Consider the following 18,388-nt stretch of genomic DNA (forward strand, 5'->3'; position numbering starts at 1 on the left):
GGTTTGGAAAACGATTAATTAAATCAGGGGTCTCCAACCTTGGCAACTTTGAGCCTGGTGGACTTCAACTCCCAGAATTCCCCAGCCAGCTTTGCTTTACCCATCAACTTTGGGAGTTGAAGTCCACCAGGCTCAAAGTTGCTAAGGTTGGAGACCCCTGAATTAAATCATTCATTAGTTGGTCATATGATTGCCCATCACATTCAAAGTTGCCATTTTCTGGTGCACTGAGGAGGACTCAAAGAGCTTACTCTAGTTTTTTCTGGAGCCATCCAAAAGTCCTGAAGCTTGTACACTTCTTCTCTATATAAACACAAACATTTTACAAATCAAAGTCCTCTTGTACTTAATGCGGGGGCCATTGAAGTGGTCTCTGGCCACTTTGCAATTATTAAAAATAAGCTCTGTTCAGGTCTCGTTTGATGTGAATAGAACAGAACAGAACAGAATAGAATTCTTTATTGGCCAAGTGTGATTGGACACACAAGGAATTTGTCTTGGGACAAATTCTCCCTCAGTGGGAGAGTATGTGACCACCACCATTCCTCTGGGATCCCTTATTTGGTCAAATAGCCCTTGCAACCCATGAGCTGGGAGCATGATTGTAAGACAAAAGGCCTGCTAAACATCCCATAATTGTGGGACCTGATTTGGAAGGAGCCATTTAAGGTCACGGAATCCCACACCGTGCTCAGTGCAGGAATTCATGAGTTTCTTCCTTAATATTTAGCCTAACACTTTGGTAACTACTTTTTCCACAAACGCACCATTCTTTTGAAGAAAAAAGCAAGCTGGCCTTTTACCACTTACTATTGTGAAAATAAGATGCAAGCAATGCTTTGTTATTAGAAAACACACCAGCCTTTTGTTTTGGATAAACTTCTGTTTCCCTTGCCTCTTGTTCTCGTTCTGAAGCCTCTCTTGAGTTTGTGCTGCCTTAATGCTTCAGTACTCAGAATTCCCAGCTAGCATGGCAGTCTCAGTGCATGGGACACTCATGTTCCATGATTGCTTTTCATACTCCTTCTTCTCAAGCACTTCCCTGCTATGTGATGGGAATGGACCCTCATCCCCATCCAATCCTCTTGTCAGTTCTTTTTTCAGTGTCATTAATGGGACTAAATTGCAAAATGATTTGCTGATGGAAAGGCTAAAGAAGATCATCACCTTCTTAGCTGAACTTCTCTTTGTAGGGCTCCATTCAAGACTGGATGTCCCAAAGGTGCTTTTTCAAAAGACAACTGGACTTTCTGGTTTTTGGTTTCGCGTCTCATCCAAGAAGCAGCTTTGGGACAACCATGACCTGGATGACTGAGAACCTCCGTAGACATTCAAGACTGGAGTTCCTGGGGCTTTAAAGGAACTCTGGGAGAGTAACATTCAGGTACTTGATTATAAAACAAGGACTTGTGCAAACAGCATCTTCCTTACTTTCCACTTAATGAGAATTCCTCCACAGACTGAATTGGAAAAGAGTATCATGCAAGGACCTTCATGCTTGGGAGTAGCATATATCCAGGACCAATTTTTAAAAATTCTGTGCTGTTTGGTATTTCATGAGTTCCAGAAATTGCTATTTTTCAAAAGAAGAGCACTGTGCTAGCACTATAACTAATAGCACATTAGTGCTACTAATACTTTTTCCCAGAACAACAGTCTTATGACAGAAATGCTTTCCTTTTTTTCCATCAATGAGGCTGGAAAGACTTTTGTTTGCGTCTTCTGAAGCACCAAAGGCCATGGCTCCGAGTCAAACATGGTTATTTTAGTTGTAAGGCAAAAATAATTCCATTGCACCTCCCCCACCTCCACTCCAGGCAGTATAATAATAATATTTACTAGGCAATACGATGCTACCAAATTGGATGCCTGAGACAGCTACTTCATTCTACTTAATGGTCAGGCCAGCTTCTAAATGTATCTGACTAAAGCTGTATTGAATAAGCCTACCATCTGCTCAAAAATGTAATCCAGGTTTTTCTGAGCCTGGAACATACAAGACCTCCACTATACATGAATAACTAAGAATGGATACTCCATTGACCACATAGGAAATAGGTTTTACAAACCAATAGCGTGATCTTAAACATGTTTACTGGATGGGAATCTGATAGGAGCACTGGAGCACATATTTTATTTGTTTGTTTAAATAACTTATGTGCCTGCTCATCTCACAGCAGTGACTCTGCCTAGGAATGTATATATGCTTAGGAATGTTCTTCCTAGAAGTCTGTTGAAATAAATTGGCTTTGTTCTTAAGAGTAAACAAAACATAAAATTGGAGATATGAGTTAATGCCAGTATACTTACTTCATAAATATGTCGGATAAATGATTCCTGTTTCAAGCTGTTCATTGTCTTCTGAGACCTATCCTGTGCTGTTTACTCCTCTTACTGGATTCATTTACTGGTGTCACCTTAGATATAGGTTTGCTGGCATCATAATGGCTTCCATTGAAGTTCCCTCCTTAGGTAATTGCTTCAAGCCAACCTTGCCATGGATAGGTCCCAGAAGAGTCTTGGGATAGAACAAATGTCATCATGAAGGAAAGAAAGGCAACCATCTGTTGCTGAGTGAAACCATCTTCTTGTGCAAACTGGATAGACACATTAGGATGAATCAAGTGGACTTTCTGTAGACAGCAAAAGTGATGGAGGTAACTGGAAAAATGCCTCTTTTCTGTAAGATGTGATCCATATGTCCACTCATTTGAACACTTCTAGAGTACATGAAGAACATTTTTGGCTGGGAAATCACATCATACCAGTTCTGACTCAGAATTTCCTTTCCTAAATTCTTCACTCCAGAATTCCCTCTAGGATAAACTTTATCATTTTCATTTTATCAGTTTCATTTTATAAATTGTATTTCTCCCTTCAAGTGTTTTTTTTTTTTTTCAAATTGCCCCCATCGCTATATTTCTAGAAAAAGTGCCAATTGTTCTAGACAGTGCCAATTGATATGTAAGTTCTGGCCACACAATCAGTAGGGAAACTGAATTTTTTCCCCGTGTCTTATGGCTTGGCCATTCTATCCATTAAAATTTTTTTCCTCCAGTTCCTTGTTTTTGTAAATACCGTAAGTGTGATTCATTGAGAATTTTTAATACTGTAAATTGAGACTAAAATTTGTATTTTCAATGCAAATTTCTTGAACTATTTAGTTTTATATAAACAATTTTCCAAAGCTTTTTTCCTGAAAGCACATTTTAAAAATAGGTAATGAACTGCACTGACAATTATAAAGAAATTTGGGATGATTGGGGAAAAATTAGATTGTGTATCAGTTTTTAAAAAAAGGAAACCAAATAAACTTGCATTTAAGAGTAAACTAAATATATTTCTTCCATACTCACTACAATTTGAAGAAAATTATAATTCTGTAGGGATCTGTTACTAATCATCTCACTACTAGGCAAATATTTGGCAAAGATAATTTGATTGAGCTAATGTCAGAAAACCTGATTTGCGTAATTGTAATCTATAAAAATGCTTCTGAAGATGTGTTACACTGAACTGATAAACTGAGCTGATTTTAAAAAAACCTTTTTGTAGGGTCAATATTAATGCACCTTGATTTTAAATTATCTTTCTCAGTTGTTAAATTAGTTGTAAATACTTTTGAATTGCTGTTTCAAATAGATCTCTTGGCATTTTGAGTGTAGGTATATTTTCTTGGAAGGGCTTTGGCCTAAAATGTTCCATAGATATATTTTTTGAAAAAATAAATGTGTAACAAATGGATACAATTATTCATTATCTACTCTGCTGTTGGTATGATAGACTGGACATTACTGAAAACCTGTAGTTTAGGTGAAAATGAAAATGAGTACCTTACGTAATTGTTTAATTACTAATTAAGAAGTAAAATTGCTAATTCAGCATCTCTACTACATTCAGTTTGGAAGTGGAATTGAAACTTGGCAGTATCGGAGAGTTCTCTACCAAGTGAATTCCTGGATTTTTGATTCAAAGTCTTGGCTTAATGGTACCAGTGTAAAAAAACGCTTTAGCAAACAATTGCAAATGTTCCTACCATGAAATGGCAGCAGAGTTCTGATCAATCCTTCTTTAGTAGTTAAGAGGAGAACCAGCTCTTGATGTTCTTCCATCAGTTTGGATGAATGCATTGCTTGGGTTCAAGTACTTGAAAAGATGGAAAAAAGCAACCTTTTTTGCTTCATTTACTAAGGGTAGAATAACTTTAGAGCCAATTCAGAGTAGCAATTAAGAATGCTGGACTTTTATTTTCAAATCTCTCTTCAGCAGAGGAAGTGACCTTCTGTCAGTTGTAATCCCAGGGTTGCTGTAAGGATTGTTGGCATAAATTCTCTCAAGGTTGCTGTGAGGATAGGAAGCATGAAAATAATACTGGTCTTTTAGGTTTGGCTGAGAGGAACTTAATGGAAGTTAGCGGTAAAAGGAACAGTAGATTTAAATGATTGCTGTACCACAAAATTATTTGCATTAGTTTTCTACCAATCTTCATCAAATCTAGATCAGTGTTTTTCAACTTTTTTCAACCTTGGCAAGTTTAAGATGGGTGGGCTTCAATTCTCAGAACTCCACAGCCAGAATGGACTTCAACTTCTTTTGTGTGCTGGCTGGGACATACTGATCTAGATAGCTGAAAATTTGTCTTAAAAATATTTTCAATTGAGAAGAATGTGAATGAAGTGTTCAAGGGTAGACTGCAGTGGCAAAGAGATGTATAAATGTCCTATTTCTATTACCTGTCTCTCAAAGTCTCTTTAAATTTCTTGACTTCCCACACTTACATTAAGGGAATGATGTCCCCATTGTTTGGCTTTTTCAGGATGCGAAAGCAGCTATGGAGGCTTCGTGAAGATGGAATGAGGGATAACAATAAACCCCAATCCCAAAAATAGCCTTGCCTTTCATCTCAAGCAATAAGATAACATTTTTTAAAAATTAAGAAAAATTTGAAAGAAATTTTCAATTTCTCTGAAAATAAGATAGAAAAACAAAAAATTTGTTTCATATTAGAAGGAAGCTGTTGAGGAACTGCAAGGCAGAAATGCATAACACTGGTTTAAATGTCAGACTGAAATTACAGACTAGTTCTTTGGGGTAGAGGGAATCTTGTAATAGTTGAAATATTTGCCTGTGGGGAGAGGGTTAGGACGATTTTTCTCCTTGGAGTTCTTGAATTGTAAGAGCAACCTATTTTCCCCAACCTAAAACCCACTAGTAAATTGGACTGCAAAGCTGATCATGTCCTATGGGCAAGATGACTGGAATGTCATTGGTTTTGTAGTCCAACTCACTTAGGGGCATTCAGTAAAAAATATTGGAATAGATTGACCTAATGAACTTTTATTAGTCTGTTTTTGGCTTCTAGACTTAGCATAGCAAGCTGATAGTTAACAGCAACAACAATAAAATAATGCTAGCAACTATGCCTAGTGCTTTATAGCAATTGCAGGAAGCCTTTTTGTGGCTGGGAAGATAGACTTTGGGGAAAAAGCAAAAACACAAATACAAGAGAGACTAGTGGTGGCATACTATGTCTGCAAGTAAAATGTGCTAAGGTGTTTTGCGAATTGTTTTAGTAAAAATATCTGCCAAACTTCTGTTATAAAAGGATCTAAGTCAGAAAACCACACAAAGAAACTTGTGGTTATATATATTATAAAGCCTAATGCAGTAGAATGAAGTAATAAGAAAGTTATATCACTGAGCTACATAAATCATAAGATTTTTAAAGATTGGTGGGAAAAGGATTTCTAATAAGGATTTTTAAAGAAGGTAATCGATGGCGAAAAAGAGGTAACATAATTGAGGGTTCTGGGTTAAACAACAGCAACATGCTATAATTCCGTATTGTGGACAATGATAATATTGGAATTGTTAAGATCAGATGTGAGGATATATTGAGCTAATGTTCCCAACATTGTGCCTTACAGAGGGGTTGAAACAAGGGTGAACTCCAGCAGGTTCTGCCATATTCTGGAGAACCGGTAGCGGAAATTTTGAGTAGTTTGGAGAACTGGCAAATACCACCTCTGGCTGGCCCCAGAGTGGGGTGGGAATAGAGATTTTGCAGTATCCTTCCCCTGCCACGCCGACCAAGCCACACCCACCCAAGCCACCCCATGCCCACCAAGCCACGCCCACAGAACGGTAGTAAAAAAAATTTGGATTTCATCACTGGGTTGAAACAGCAGTTTCTAAAATCTCCAGCTAGTATGGTCAAATATGGGACATGTAGCACACCTCGTTGAATCTTGCCAGTTCTCAAAAACTAAGAGGGTGCTTGGGTGAGAGGCCATCAAGAAATCCCATAGATGTGACTAGATTGGGGTTAGCCAAATAAAATATCTCAGAAGGTGGTAATGACAAATACAGTATGTGCTTTACTGATAGCAAGGAAAATTACTTGGAGTTGAGTGCAACTGAAGGGAGATTTTAACTTTTTAATCCCAAGAGATGGCCTCAGATTGGAAGGATTGATTGAAGTAAAAAAATACAAGGAAAGAATGAAAGAAAGGGGTGAGAAAACAGACAAGTAATTGACTGATACTCTGAATTATCAACCATTACTTGCAATATGAGTATCAAAAGAGATCCTGAATTTGTCCTCTTAGCAAATCCAATTCAGGGACTTGGAATAGGAAGCATCTTATATGAAGAAAAACATATTAACATTAATGCAAGGAGCCTGGGCCTGTAGGAAAAGTCCTTCACCAAGGCTGAGCGGATCTTCAAAGAAGATCCAAAGAAGGAAGGGAGAGATGAAATTAAAAGACATCAGGAAAAGGTCATAATCAAAGCAAATTAAGTTTATGATCCATGCCAGGAATTCTATTCGCCTTCTTTCTTAGGATCATCTGAGTTCCTTGTGATTCAAAGCATGTTTGCTTTTTAAAAGAGAATTTAATTTATTTTCTCTCTTCTCTGTCTCTCCACCCCCACCCCCCTAATCTTTGCAGGCCTTTGCACTGAAGCCAAGTGAAGAACCTTATGATTGCACTATACAGAACTCAAGTCAGATAAGACTTCAGAGGGGAAAAATACTCTAGCATCAGACAGCTCCTGCTTTTTTGGAAGACTTGTCCATCAATTTCTCCCCAAATTTACACCACAGAAGCATCTTCTGGCTACACACACTGAAACAAGCATCTACAGCTGTGCTTCCATTTTTCTTTCAAAGTCCATATTAGAAATCCTTTTCCCACCATGTTCCAGCGTTTCACCAGCCTCTTCTTCAGTGATAGCAGCACAGTTGAAGTTGTTGAGGAACCTAAGCCTTTTGTTTCTAAAGAGGAAGAAGAAGATGGATGGCTTATTATTGATCTGCCAGGTGAGAAACATTGGAGGAAATGATTGGATTCTCATATTACCGTTCTCAAATTGCAGAATGGAAGGAGTGACTAGTTGCATTTTTAAAAAGTGATATAGAGGAAAAAAAGAAACAAGGAGAGATTGAAAAAGAGTAAAACTTAGGCAGCAGTTCTTAAATTTATACACAGGTAGTCCTTGATCACTGGTCCTATTAGCCATCTATAAGAGCTTGGTTCCCATACCCATGTCTGAAATCTGACAAGAATCCAAATAATGTGTTTACAATTACATTTTTAGCTTGAAATTCTATGTGTTTCTCAGACTACTTTTTCAGGCCAGCCAGACTTCTGCCTTGCTGCTAAGTGGAAATTATATGACTCAACCATTTCCAATGGCAATCGTTCGCTTGCAAATTAAGTGAAGAAGCCGAGTCAACAATGTTTGTTTTTTTTTAATTTTTTTTTTTAATTAAACTTTTATACCGCCCTTCTCCCGAAGGACTCAGGGCGGTGTACAGCTTTGTTTTAAATTTGTTTCTCCTTACCAATCCTCTTTAGTTTATTAAATTACACTTTAATATCTTGACACGAAACTAAATTATTATACTTCCCTGTTTTACTTTTGCCCATATGCTGGAGTATGCTTTAAAATAGGTTTCAGATTAAAAGTACTGTTGTTTCCTTAAGAACATGATTGCATTTGACCTGTGACTTGGGCTTTCTGTGCATCATGCAGTAGGAGCCTTTTGCACTTCTGAACAGAAACTGGAGCATTAAGCAATGAGTGCTACACTCATGAATAAGGCATAGAGAATTAGCAGATGCAACATATTCTCCCACAGAGTGGCTGAGAAAATGGGGCAAGGCAGCATACAATCTTATTTCTCCAATACTCCTTCCCAATGTTCAACTGTTCATCAATTATTTGCTGTAGAATACAGATGCATGAATTTAAACTTCCCCAATATAGTTCAAATGAAAATGCCTCAAAGTTAGTTAGGTGAACTGTGGGAAACAGTTGAGAAACAGGAAAGAGGCAGCCAAACAATACGGCTCAGGGAGAGTCAGACCAGTCTCTTTCAAATTTCTTTAAACCACAATTCTTTGTTGTTATTGTTAATTTACATTTATATCCATTGTTAATTTACATTTATAAAGTCAATAAGTTGACTTTGTAAAAAAATATACAAATAGAATGAGACTGTTGCCTTATACACTGTAAGCCGCCCTGAGTCTTCGGAGAAGGGCGGGATATAAATGTAAATTAACAAAATAACAAACCACAATTCCCCTCAATACCACCATTTGATCATACGGTGAGCATTTGTAGTAGTTGTTGTTCAAAACATTTTGGAGGACACCGCATAACCTCTCCCTAGAGAAGGATAGGAAGCACAAAAAACCTGAATGCATTGAGTGATAGGAATGGAAACCAAGTGAACTACCAGTAGAGGATGTTCATTAACCAGCAATTTCTGACTAAGGGAAAATGTAGAGTTGCCTTTTTTTCATGAGAGACACAGGTCTTAACAAACGTGGCATTAAGAGAGAAAGACATCTGGAGGAAAGGATATAGTTCCTTGCCTCAACTGTTTCCTGGCCTGTAGCCCTTCAGCAGTGGTGGGTTGCTATCAGTTCGCCCCAGTTCAGGCGAACCGGTAGCGGCAGTGGCAGGAGGCTCCACTCACTCACCTGGATGCTTCTGCGCATGCGCAGAAGCATCAGGCGCAAGCATGAGCACGCACATGTGCACAAGCAAACTGGTAGCATATTAAATTGAAATCCACTACTCCCCTCCAAAATTTGTAGCTGGAATTATAAGTCCCAGTAGGCTTAGACAAAATGGCCAATGTTAGGGAATGCTGACAGTTGCAACTTAGCAAAACCTGAAGGCCCACAGATTTTCCATTTTTAATCGCTACACATTGCAGTATGTGAACTAACATTGGTGAGACTGATAGATGTTTCATAAAAATATCCTGAAATAAATAATAATAACAGTACATAAAGATAAAGATTTCCCTTGTCCAGTCTTTTCAACTCTAGGGGGCAATGCTTATCTCTGTTTCCTAGCTGAGGGAGTCAGCATTGTCCAAAAACATTTCTGTGGTTATGTGGCCAGCATGGCTATATGCCAAGGTGCACGGAACGCTGTTACCTTTCCACTGAAGTGATATCTATTTATCTACTTGCATTTGCATGCTTTCAAACTGCTTGGTGGGCGGGTGCTGGGGCAAATAACGGGAGCTCATCCCATCATGCAGCACTCAGGTCTTGAACCCAGGCTGTCAGCTTTCCAACTGACAAGCTTAGTGTCTTTAACCACTGAGCCATCACCCCCACCCCCCATTACAAAACATAATACTTTATTAAATTTATATGCCATCCAGTTATATAATCTGGTGTTTCTTTCATTTCTATATTCCTAACCAACATAGTCATTGCTAGGGGGTATTGGAATTAAAACTGATTCGGTTTGGAGGGCATCATTTGGAGAAGATTGGTTTAAATCAAAATAATCATTATATGTAATGATTATATGAAAATAGCCATGGTCTGTATACATCTTAATTAAAATGCAGTGCTAGTTGCTTGGGGGTTGGGGAAACAAAAACAAAAAACTAAAGACGTTCCTCTAGATAATCATGGATATAATTATGATCACCTTCTTCCTGGTACTAGAATTGCACAAGGCTTATTAAGACATCAGCAGAGTATCCACCTTCAAATCCATCAGCTGTGATGAGCAATCCAATGATGTTAAACATTATTTTTCTGCAACAGAGGGAGGATGTCATCTGCTTAAACACCAAACTAGTGGATAGGTTTCTTTGTTTTTGCAAATAAATTGGATTATCATAAGAATTTAAAGTTTTCCTTTTTTAATATTGTAAGTGGTAGGCTAACCAAGAGAAAATGAGAGAACAAAGAAAAACAATTTTAAACAGAAACCAAGAATCTTTTTCTATCAGAAGATCTCAGTTCATGAAGCAGAATAAATGGTAATATTTAATTCTGAGATGATTTGGATTTCTAATTAAATTTAAGGCCAGGTTTCTAAACATGAATTACAATAGATCAAGGCCTTTTATTAAAATTAATTTGTTTTAGAAGCAGAAAGTAAGCGCCATTTAGTTCAGTGAAGTTTCTTTCCAGGGACAGATTGCAAACAATATATTTTGCAAGCTAATAAATAATATGCTACTGTTGTCCTTAGGCAGTTAGGATAATTTCCTGTACTTCAAAATTTGCAGACACACCTCTGGATTAAGTAATCATAATCTAGGTTAAATTCTATGAGATAATTGGATCAGTGCACTGGCACACAGTATGCAACTGGTTGTCTATGAGAATTCCTAATTTAAATACTTTGAAAAAGAGCTTATGCTTGATGTATGAAACACTTTATATTCCTGTATCCTGTATCCAAATACATGAGAATTCAGAATTGCTGCTGCTGTTTGAAATGGAAGCCAGGCAGGTGAGGTGCCATGACTTCTCCATTTAATTTTAGAAAAAGCTGCAGGGAGTTTTGGTTTTGATCAGAATTCTGACAGTGACTGCATGGGATTCCATGTTCCCCCTGTTTTAAATTACCTACTGACTGTTATTAATCCTTATAGGGGAATGTGAGAATGGTGTGTAAGTAAGACTGTGTTGGTGTATTTGTGCAAGTGACCCTAAAATGGTGCATAGAGTTCCAGAAGATGTGGTGATTGCCCGGATGTTAGCACAGTGAAGTAGTCCAGACAAGAAGCACGTTTAAGAGTACTAGCTGTATCTTTATGATAAGGTTACATTAACAGAATTTTACAAGACTGAAAGTATTTCTTCCGTACTTTCCTTCTGAAAAGTTTCCCACACTCTCCCCCTTTTGTGGGGTGAGATACCAAGGTACACACCAGTTGTCCAGTCTGCAGCTCTCCCTCCTCCTGTCTCCCACATACCATTACACCAGGGCAGAGATGCCCAGCTTTCAAACCCAGGAACACACTAGAGGAGGCCTTGAATCCTTTGGAACTGGGCTGTGGAAGTGGTGGGCGAACGCGCGTATGCGTCCCCAATTGCATGAGCAGTGGGCAAGTGCAGATGTGTGCGCTCCATTTGCATGAGCGGTGTGTGTATGTGCCCGCCACCTGCATGAATGGAGCTGAGCGCACACACATGCTTGCCTGCCATTCATGCAGAATCATCCAATTCCCCCCACCCAACCAGTCCGCAAAGCTAGACAGTTGGTGAACTCTGCACTAGAAGGCAGACTCCCCAAAACAAGACAAAAACAAAAGTTGATATAATTTAAATTGAAACTTCCATTGAGTGAGATTAATCTTCTTACACCACATGTTCTTAATTGTTTTCCCCCTTCGTCACAGTAACACATTATGTTCCACTGCTACTTTTGGAGTGGTTCTGAAGTTTCTGCTACCCTTTGGAAGAAACAAGTTTTCCTTCCCTATTATGGAGGATAGAATAAGACTTGTTACAGCAGCCAATGCTTTTTTCTTTCTGCAGTTAGAGATGCTTTGAGGCAGGGTGATTCAGAATTAGGAAAACAGCACAGGGAAAGAACTCTGTTGTTTGATCAAAACAAGAAGCCACTTCATTTTTCTTTAGATAATCCCCTCCCCAAAGGTCAGCAGATCTAACCAGAGACTTGATTTGGGATGCCCACAGTGTCCCAGTAACTAAAGCAAATGCGTAACCTTAGTGCTGTGCCCATAGGCTTGGATAATGATAGCCATACAAAAGTCCAATTTGGTTCTAATAGAAGCACTGTGAAAATCAGACTTTTAAAATATTCTATTTTCTGCAATGATCCGAGTCAGCAAACACGCTTCCAAACCTTACGTTTGAAACCAACAAATCAAGGAAAAAGGCATTGCAACATAAGTATTCTGATTTAGGTGGCAGAGATTTCTGGAATATCACATTGGGAATGACTGCAATAGAGAAGAAACTGGCAACATAAAGGCAAATACAATAAAGAACAAATACTGTGTGTTAAGTTCGGGAAGTAACGAGGCTGGAGACCAGGGTAGTGACAACAGCTCTTTAATATAGGGTGAACCCAGCAACAGGCTGGGGCAAAAACCTCTCCTTTTATACAGTTCTGCTGGAGGCTTCGTCCAATCAGCAACGTGCTGATTTCCCGCTCAAATATTTAAAGGCACAACTGTTAATACATAACACTCCTCCCCTCCCAGAAAACACTTGGTCTTATTTACATATTTATTCACATGTTATTTTTCGACGTAGTCACGCAAATAACCTGGGCGTCTCCTAGTTCTTTCTGACCTGCGCGGTTCAGTTCTGGGTGGTGTTTTGAGCTGGTCGGAGGGGCTGTTTTCTCCTCCCAGCTCTTTCTCTAGGCCATCGGGCTCTGGATTATTGGCCGACTCTTTTTCTTGGCCATCCGGCCTTGGATTAATTTTGGAATTTTCCTTGCTGTTTTCCTCGGGACCTGATGGCGTCGCTGGAACTCTGGGACCTCAGCTAAGTCTTGCGCCTCCCGGTCATTGTCGGCTGTGGATTCAAAGTGGTATTGGTCATTACCTGTCTCTGTTGGTTTGGTTTGGCCAGTTATTCGTTTCCTTAACTGATCTATGTGGCGCCGCCACATTCGGTTGTCTGGTAGCTCTACCACGACGATTTTGGCCCTGTTACTTTTGTTACTTGTCCGGCGACCCAACTCGGGCCGTCCCCATAGTTTCGGCCCACACCCGTCGCCTATGCTCATTTCCTTGTTTTTCTAGCTCCCCTTGTAACCCTCGGTGTGTAATGGGGTTCAAACGGTCAAGTGGGCACCGGAGTTTTCGTCCCATTAGCAATTCGGCTGGGCTTTTCCCGTGGCTGTGCTTGGGGTTCTGTGCTGGACGGCTAGGAAAAGTCTATTTTGTTTGCCAGTCACCTGGCTTGAGCCTGGACAATGCCTCCTTAGCGCCCGGACGGAACGCCTGCAAGGCCATTCGACGCAGGGTGGAAAGGTGCAGAGAGGGCATGTCGGATGCCTTCCTCTGCCAGGTACTCTTCAAACTGGGCTGCCGTGAATTGGGCTCATTGTCGGACACCAGAGTGTCCGCAACCCGTGAGTTGCGAATAGGTGGCGAGGGTTGCGATTACTGCTTCGGCTGTGGTGGACTTCATAAGTATGATCTCTAACCATTTGGAAAATGCGCCCACCACCACTAGGAACGTTTGGCGTGAAAGGGCCAGCAAAGTCAATGTGGATTCTTGACCAAGGCCCTTGGGGCTTTTCCCATTCTCTGACTGGGGCTGTTGGGGTAGCGGTCTGGACTCTTGGCAAGCTTGGCATTTCCCTACCCTCTCAGCAATCTCTGCGTCCATGAGTGGCCACCATACATAGCTTCTAGCTAACCCCTTCATCCTTACGATGCCTGGGTGACCCTCGTGGAGGAGGTCCAATACCTTGCCCCTTAACTTAACAGGAATTATTACACGATCACCCCATAACAGGCACCCCCCTTGAGCCGAGAGCTCATCACGTTTCTTAACAAATTCTTTGAACCGTTCGCCCGGCGCAGCGGGCCACCCTCTCTGTACCCAACCGAGTACAGTCCTTAACACAATGTCCCGGTATGATGCCCGAGCCACTTCCTTTGATGTGACTGGGCCAGAGTCCAACGAGTCAATAAGGAGGATGGGTGTCCCCGGAGTGGGGTCTTCGGTCGCCCCTGGCAGTGGACATCGGCTCAATGCGTCTGCATGCCCCACTTCTTTCCCCGGTCGATGCTGCAGCTTGTATGAGTAAGCGGCTAAAAATATAGTCCATCGAGTCAAACGTGGCGAAAGTGCCACAGGCGTTGGCCGGTCGCCAGCCAGTAATCCCAGTAACGGTCTGTGGTCAGTCACGATTTCAAAATTCCGCCCAAAGACATACTCATGGAATTTTTTGACCCCTGATACAATGGCTAATGCTTCTTTGTCTAATTGGCTGTAGTTCCTCTCTGGGGAGGACATCGTTCTAGAGTAGAACGCTATAGGGGCTTCTGTGCCGTTTGAAGTCTATGGCTGAGTACAGCCCCACCCCATAAGGGACGATCGCAAACCAGCACTAGGGGTAGTGAGTCGTGATATTGGATGAGCAGGCTATCACTTGAGAGCAGGTTCTTTACTGCTTCAAAAGCCCTATTTTCTGACTTTCCCCAAGACCAAACAGTATTTTTCCCTAAGAGCCTATGCAGTGGTTCCATAGCAGTTGCTTTGTTCTTCAAAAGACCGCGTAAAAATTAACCAATCCCAGGAATGCCTGCAGCTCTGCTTTGTTTTTGGGCGCTGGAGCCTTCCTAATTGCCTTAACCTTGCTCTCAGTAGGGTGAATTCCTTTCTTGTCTATCCGGTAGCCCAAGAAATCGACCGATTCGACCCCTATCTGACATTTATTTGTCTTGACTTTTAATCCGGCTGTCCGGAAAATGCTCAAGACCTTTCTTAACCGCTCCCCCAATTCCTCCATGTTTTCCCCTGAAATTAGGACATCATCGAAGTAGGGAACTACCCCTGGGATCCCTTGCAGTAGTCGTTCCATCAGGTTTTGGAACAGCCCTGGTGCCACACTAACCCCAAATTGCAATCGGGTGCACTTGAATGCCCCCCTGTGCGTCACAATCGTTTGGGCTTCGGCTGTGCGGGCGTCTACTGGCAGTTGTTGGTAGGCTTGGGCCAAGTCTAACTTTGCAAAGACTTGCCCTTGCCCCAAGGAGTGCAATAAATGTTGCACTACGGGAACCGGCACGCTTTTCTGTAAGGCTTTGTTAAGCGTCGCCTTGTAGTCAGCGCAAATTCTAATTGACCCGTCCGATTTGATGGGGTGACGATTGGCGTCTCCCACTTTGCGTGATCGACTGGCACCAAAACCCCTGATTTATGAGCTTGTCCAGCTCCTTATCAATTTTGGTTTTAGGGCAAAGGACTCTCCTCGCCTTAAGCCTAATGGGGCTACCTGGGGTCTAAGTTGAAGGAAATAGGGGTCCCTTGTACTTGCCCAGGCAGTCCTTGAAGACATCTTGAACTCGTTAAAGAGAATGTCTTTCAAATTGCAGTCACTTCTGTAGATGCCAGTCACTCCCATGCCCAGGGCACGAAACCAGTCTAGTCCCAACAGACTGGGCAGAGTTCCTTCGACGATCGTGATGGGCAGGGTCTTTTGTGAGGGCCGTACTCGACTCGGACGGAGGTGGTCCTCGAACAGGGATGCGATTCCCTGGTAGTCGTGCACTCGTAGCCGCTGTGCTTGCAGATGGCGCCGCGACGGACGGCAGCGACTTCGCCAGGGTGTCCCAGGACATGATGGTGATCGCTGATCCCGTGTCCACTTCAAGCCTGCACCGTACTCCCTCGATCTTGGGCTTTGTGAAAATCTTCTTTCCACTTTGGTTGAGGCGCGCCTATAATGACAGTCGTTTGGTTAGACTTCGCCTTTCTTGTTTGAACCAATCGCGGGCCGCCTTTCCGGTTCCGCTTTGATTGGCCGATTTGAATTTTCGGCGGAAGGTTGGGCCGCTCTGCAAACCTGAGCTAAGTGTCCTTTCTTCCCACACACCGGCATGTTGCGCCTTTAAACCTGCAGCGTTGGCGCTGATGCTGCCCTCCGCAGCTTCCGTGACTCGCCACGGTCCTCAGTGTCGCGTTTCTCGGTCCGGCAGACCCTTCCTCATCCTCGCCTCACCTTCGGATTCGGACTGAATCTCCTCCTGGTGTACTGGCGTTGGCTTTGCGCCGCCTTGGATTGAAGAGGCTTTTGCAGAGTCTCTGCTGCTTTAGTAGACATTTCGTGTGCTCTGGCCTCGTCCAGAGCGGTGGCTAGTGTCAGGTTGCTCCTGGCTAGCAGTCGGCGCCGGAGGCGGATGTCCCTGACCTCGGATGAGTTGCTCGAGTAGCACTGCCTAAGTCTCGGTATCCGCAGTCCTTGGACGCTCTTCTTAAAGCGGCCATGTAGTCACCGATGGACTCGCCCTCCATCTGTCTACGTTCTCCGAATTCAAACCGCTGCACGTATTTGGACGGCGTCGGTGCGAAATGGTTCTTCAGCAAAGTCTGCAGAGTCGGCCATGATACCGATTGTATCGGCGTTGGCTCTGCCAGGGCTTCCGCAATCTCGATTACCTCCGGCCCGCAATGGCTTAGGAAGTAAGCCCGCTTGCGGTTATCAGGGATCCCCTGTAGTTCGTTGGCTTCTAGAAAGCTTTCGAAACGGGTCATATATGTTCCCCATTTCTCCTTGCCCGGGTTGTACGGTGCGGGTGGCGTGTTTGCCATTTCCGCGTTTCTGCCCTGAGTTTGCTGGGTTCGGGACTAGCGTGCTTCAGCTCGGTTCTGGTTCTCCTTAGCCTCGAAATCCCACCTTCGTCGCCAATGTTAAGTTCGGGAAGTAACGAGGCTGGAGACCAGGGTAGTGACAACAGCTCTTTAATATAGGGTGAACCCAGCAACAGGCTGGGGCAAAAACCTCTCCTTTTATACAGTTCTGCTGGAGGCTTCGTCCAATCAGCAACGTGCTGATTTCCCGCTCAAATATTTAAAGGCACAACTGTTAATACATAACACTGTGTGCATTGGCTTTCTGCAAAAATATAGTGCGGGACGCAGTCCCAAATCTGTCAGCCATAGCTTCCTTTGTGTCCTGAAAATCTACTCCCAAGGGTTCTCCACAAGTGATGTTTACATCAATTCTGACATAGCAACATTCTGCCATGTTCCCATGACATCACCCTCCTTAACAGCCAAACACATTTTCCTCCAGCTCAGCTGTGGCACCGTTCAAATAGCAAAAGGTCTGTTTTGCAATTTGCGACAATAGACAAATCTGAGGGATTAGACGTGGCCTGCTTTCCTGTTTGTGGGAATTCTTGGCTAGTTCCACTCCCTGAATTGGAATTCCTGCCTGAATTGGACACTCTAGTACTGTAAATTTTAAGAAGCAACCTTATCAACAAACCTCACCACCATTTTTCAAGTCAGTTTTTTAAAAATAAACCTGTTCAGCTTGGTTTTCTCTGCTTATATAAACTGCCTGTGATAAACAGGCTTCATCTTCCTTCCCAGTCTCTGGGCTAAAATGGGCCATTCTCTCCCCCCCACACCCCCAATCTCCTATGTAAAGGCTCTCTCCTGAAACATACAATGATTGACGCAATTGATGTTGCAAGCTGGAAGAAAAAATTGTCTAGCTGCATAACTAGGGTGCCACCATCCCAGCTTTCTGTATGAGTTCATATGCAGGAAGGATGACATCTAGATAGTCAGGCCATTTTTTCCCATTCTACAAAGACCTCAAATGTTATTATGCAGGAGCTGGAAGAGAATCAGGTCATTGCAATGCAAACTTGGTGATCATCCAGCTTTTAGTGTTTGAGGTTTACATGCTTAATAAGAATGTGTAATACTTTACATTTAATCCAAAGAGGTGTCTTGAAGATGTGGCATACAAGCACAGCACCTGAGGCAGCTCTTTGAAACAATCCCATTTCCCTCCCTGAAACTGGAAAAGTTAAGTAAAGCCAATGAGGCTACTACGTGACCCTGAGAAAAGACCGCACTGCTTCCAAGAGTTGCAAACAAGTGAAAATTATACAAAATTTTTTGGTGCAATATTTGTTAAAATTATGCAGCTGAGCTCTCTCTAAAAATGTATAGGATTATTGCTTAATTTTTTAAAAAAAATATCTCAGTGCGTGGTGAGTGGGTCAATTTTAGTAGGATAAGATAGACGGTTAGTATTACTGAGGAAGGCACTTTTTAAAAAATCGTGTCTGCTGGAGATGCCACTCATTTAATTTTAAATCATCCTCCCTGTTCCCAAATTTCCTTATGGAATCATTTTTTGTTCCTTTTTTCAAAAATAAAATCTTTCTGTAACCTCCTTGAATTTAGAACAGTACACATTTAAAGACATTAGCATCTATAGCTCATCAGCAATTGATGTTTACTCTTTGGGAGAGATTTAGGCATTCTTATTATTTGCAAATGTTCTTCTCACTCTTGTGTCTGTTTGGTTGTTTAATAACCCAATAGCATAACCTCCTGTCTGATTTGTTCAGGATATTTATCTTCCTCCTTTACACAGC

The 18,388-nt window shown here is 41.9% G+C and overlaps 1 protein-coding gene across 7 annotated transcripts in view; it reads left to right on the forward strand.

The window, feature by feature from the left end:
• The window catches only part of TP53INP2 (tumor protein p53 inducible nuclear protein 2), a 45,348-nt gene that overhangs the window by 17,876 nt on the left and 9,084 nt on the right, over positions 1-18,388 (forward strand). For all 7 annotated transcript variants that reach the window (XM_058177117.1, XM_058177122.1, XM_058177121.1 and 4 more), the window contains exon 2: positions 6,954-7,324. In XM_058177117.1, coding sequence (XP_058033100.1) covers positions 7,201-7,324 — 124 coding nt within the window. In that variant the 5' untranslated portion in view covers positions 6,954-7,200. The remainder of the gene's footprint in view (positions 1-6,953; positions 7,325-18,388) is intronic.

The sequence above is a fragment of the Ahaetulla prasina genome, chromosome 3 (genome assembly GCF_028640845.1).
Source record: "Ahaetulla prasina isolate Xishuangbanna chromosome 3, ASM2864084v1, whole genome shotgun sequence".
NCBI lineage: Eukaryota > Metazoa > Chordata > Lepidosauria > Squamata > Colubridae > Ahaetulla > Ahaetulla prasina.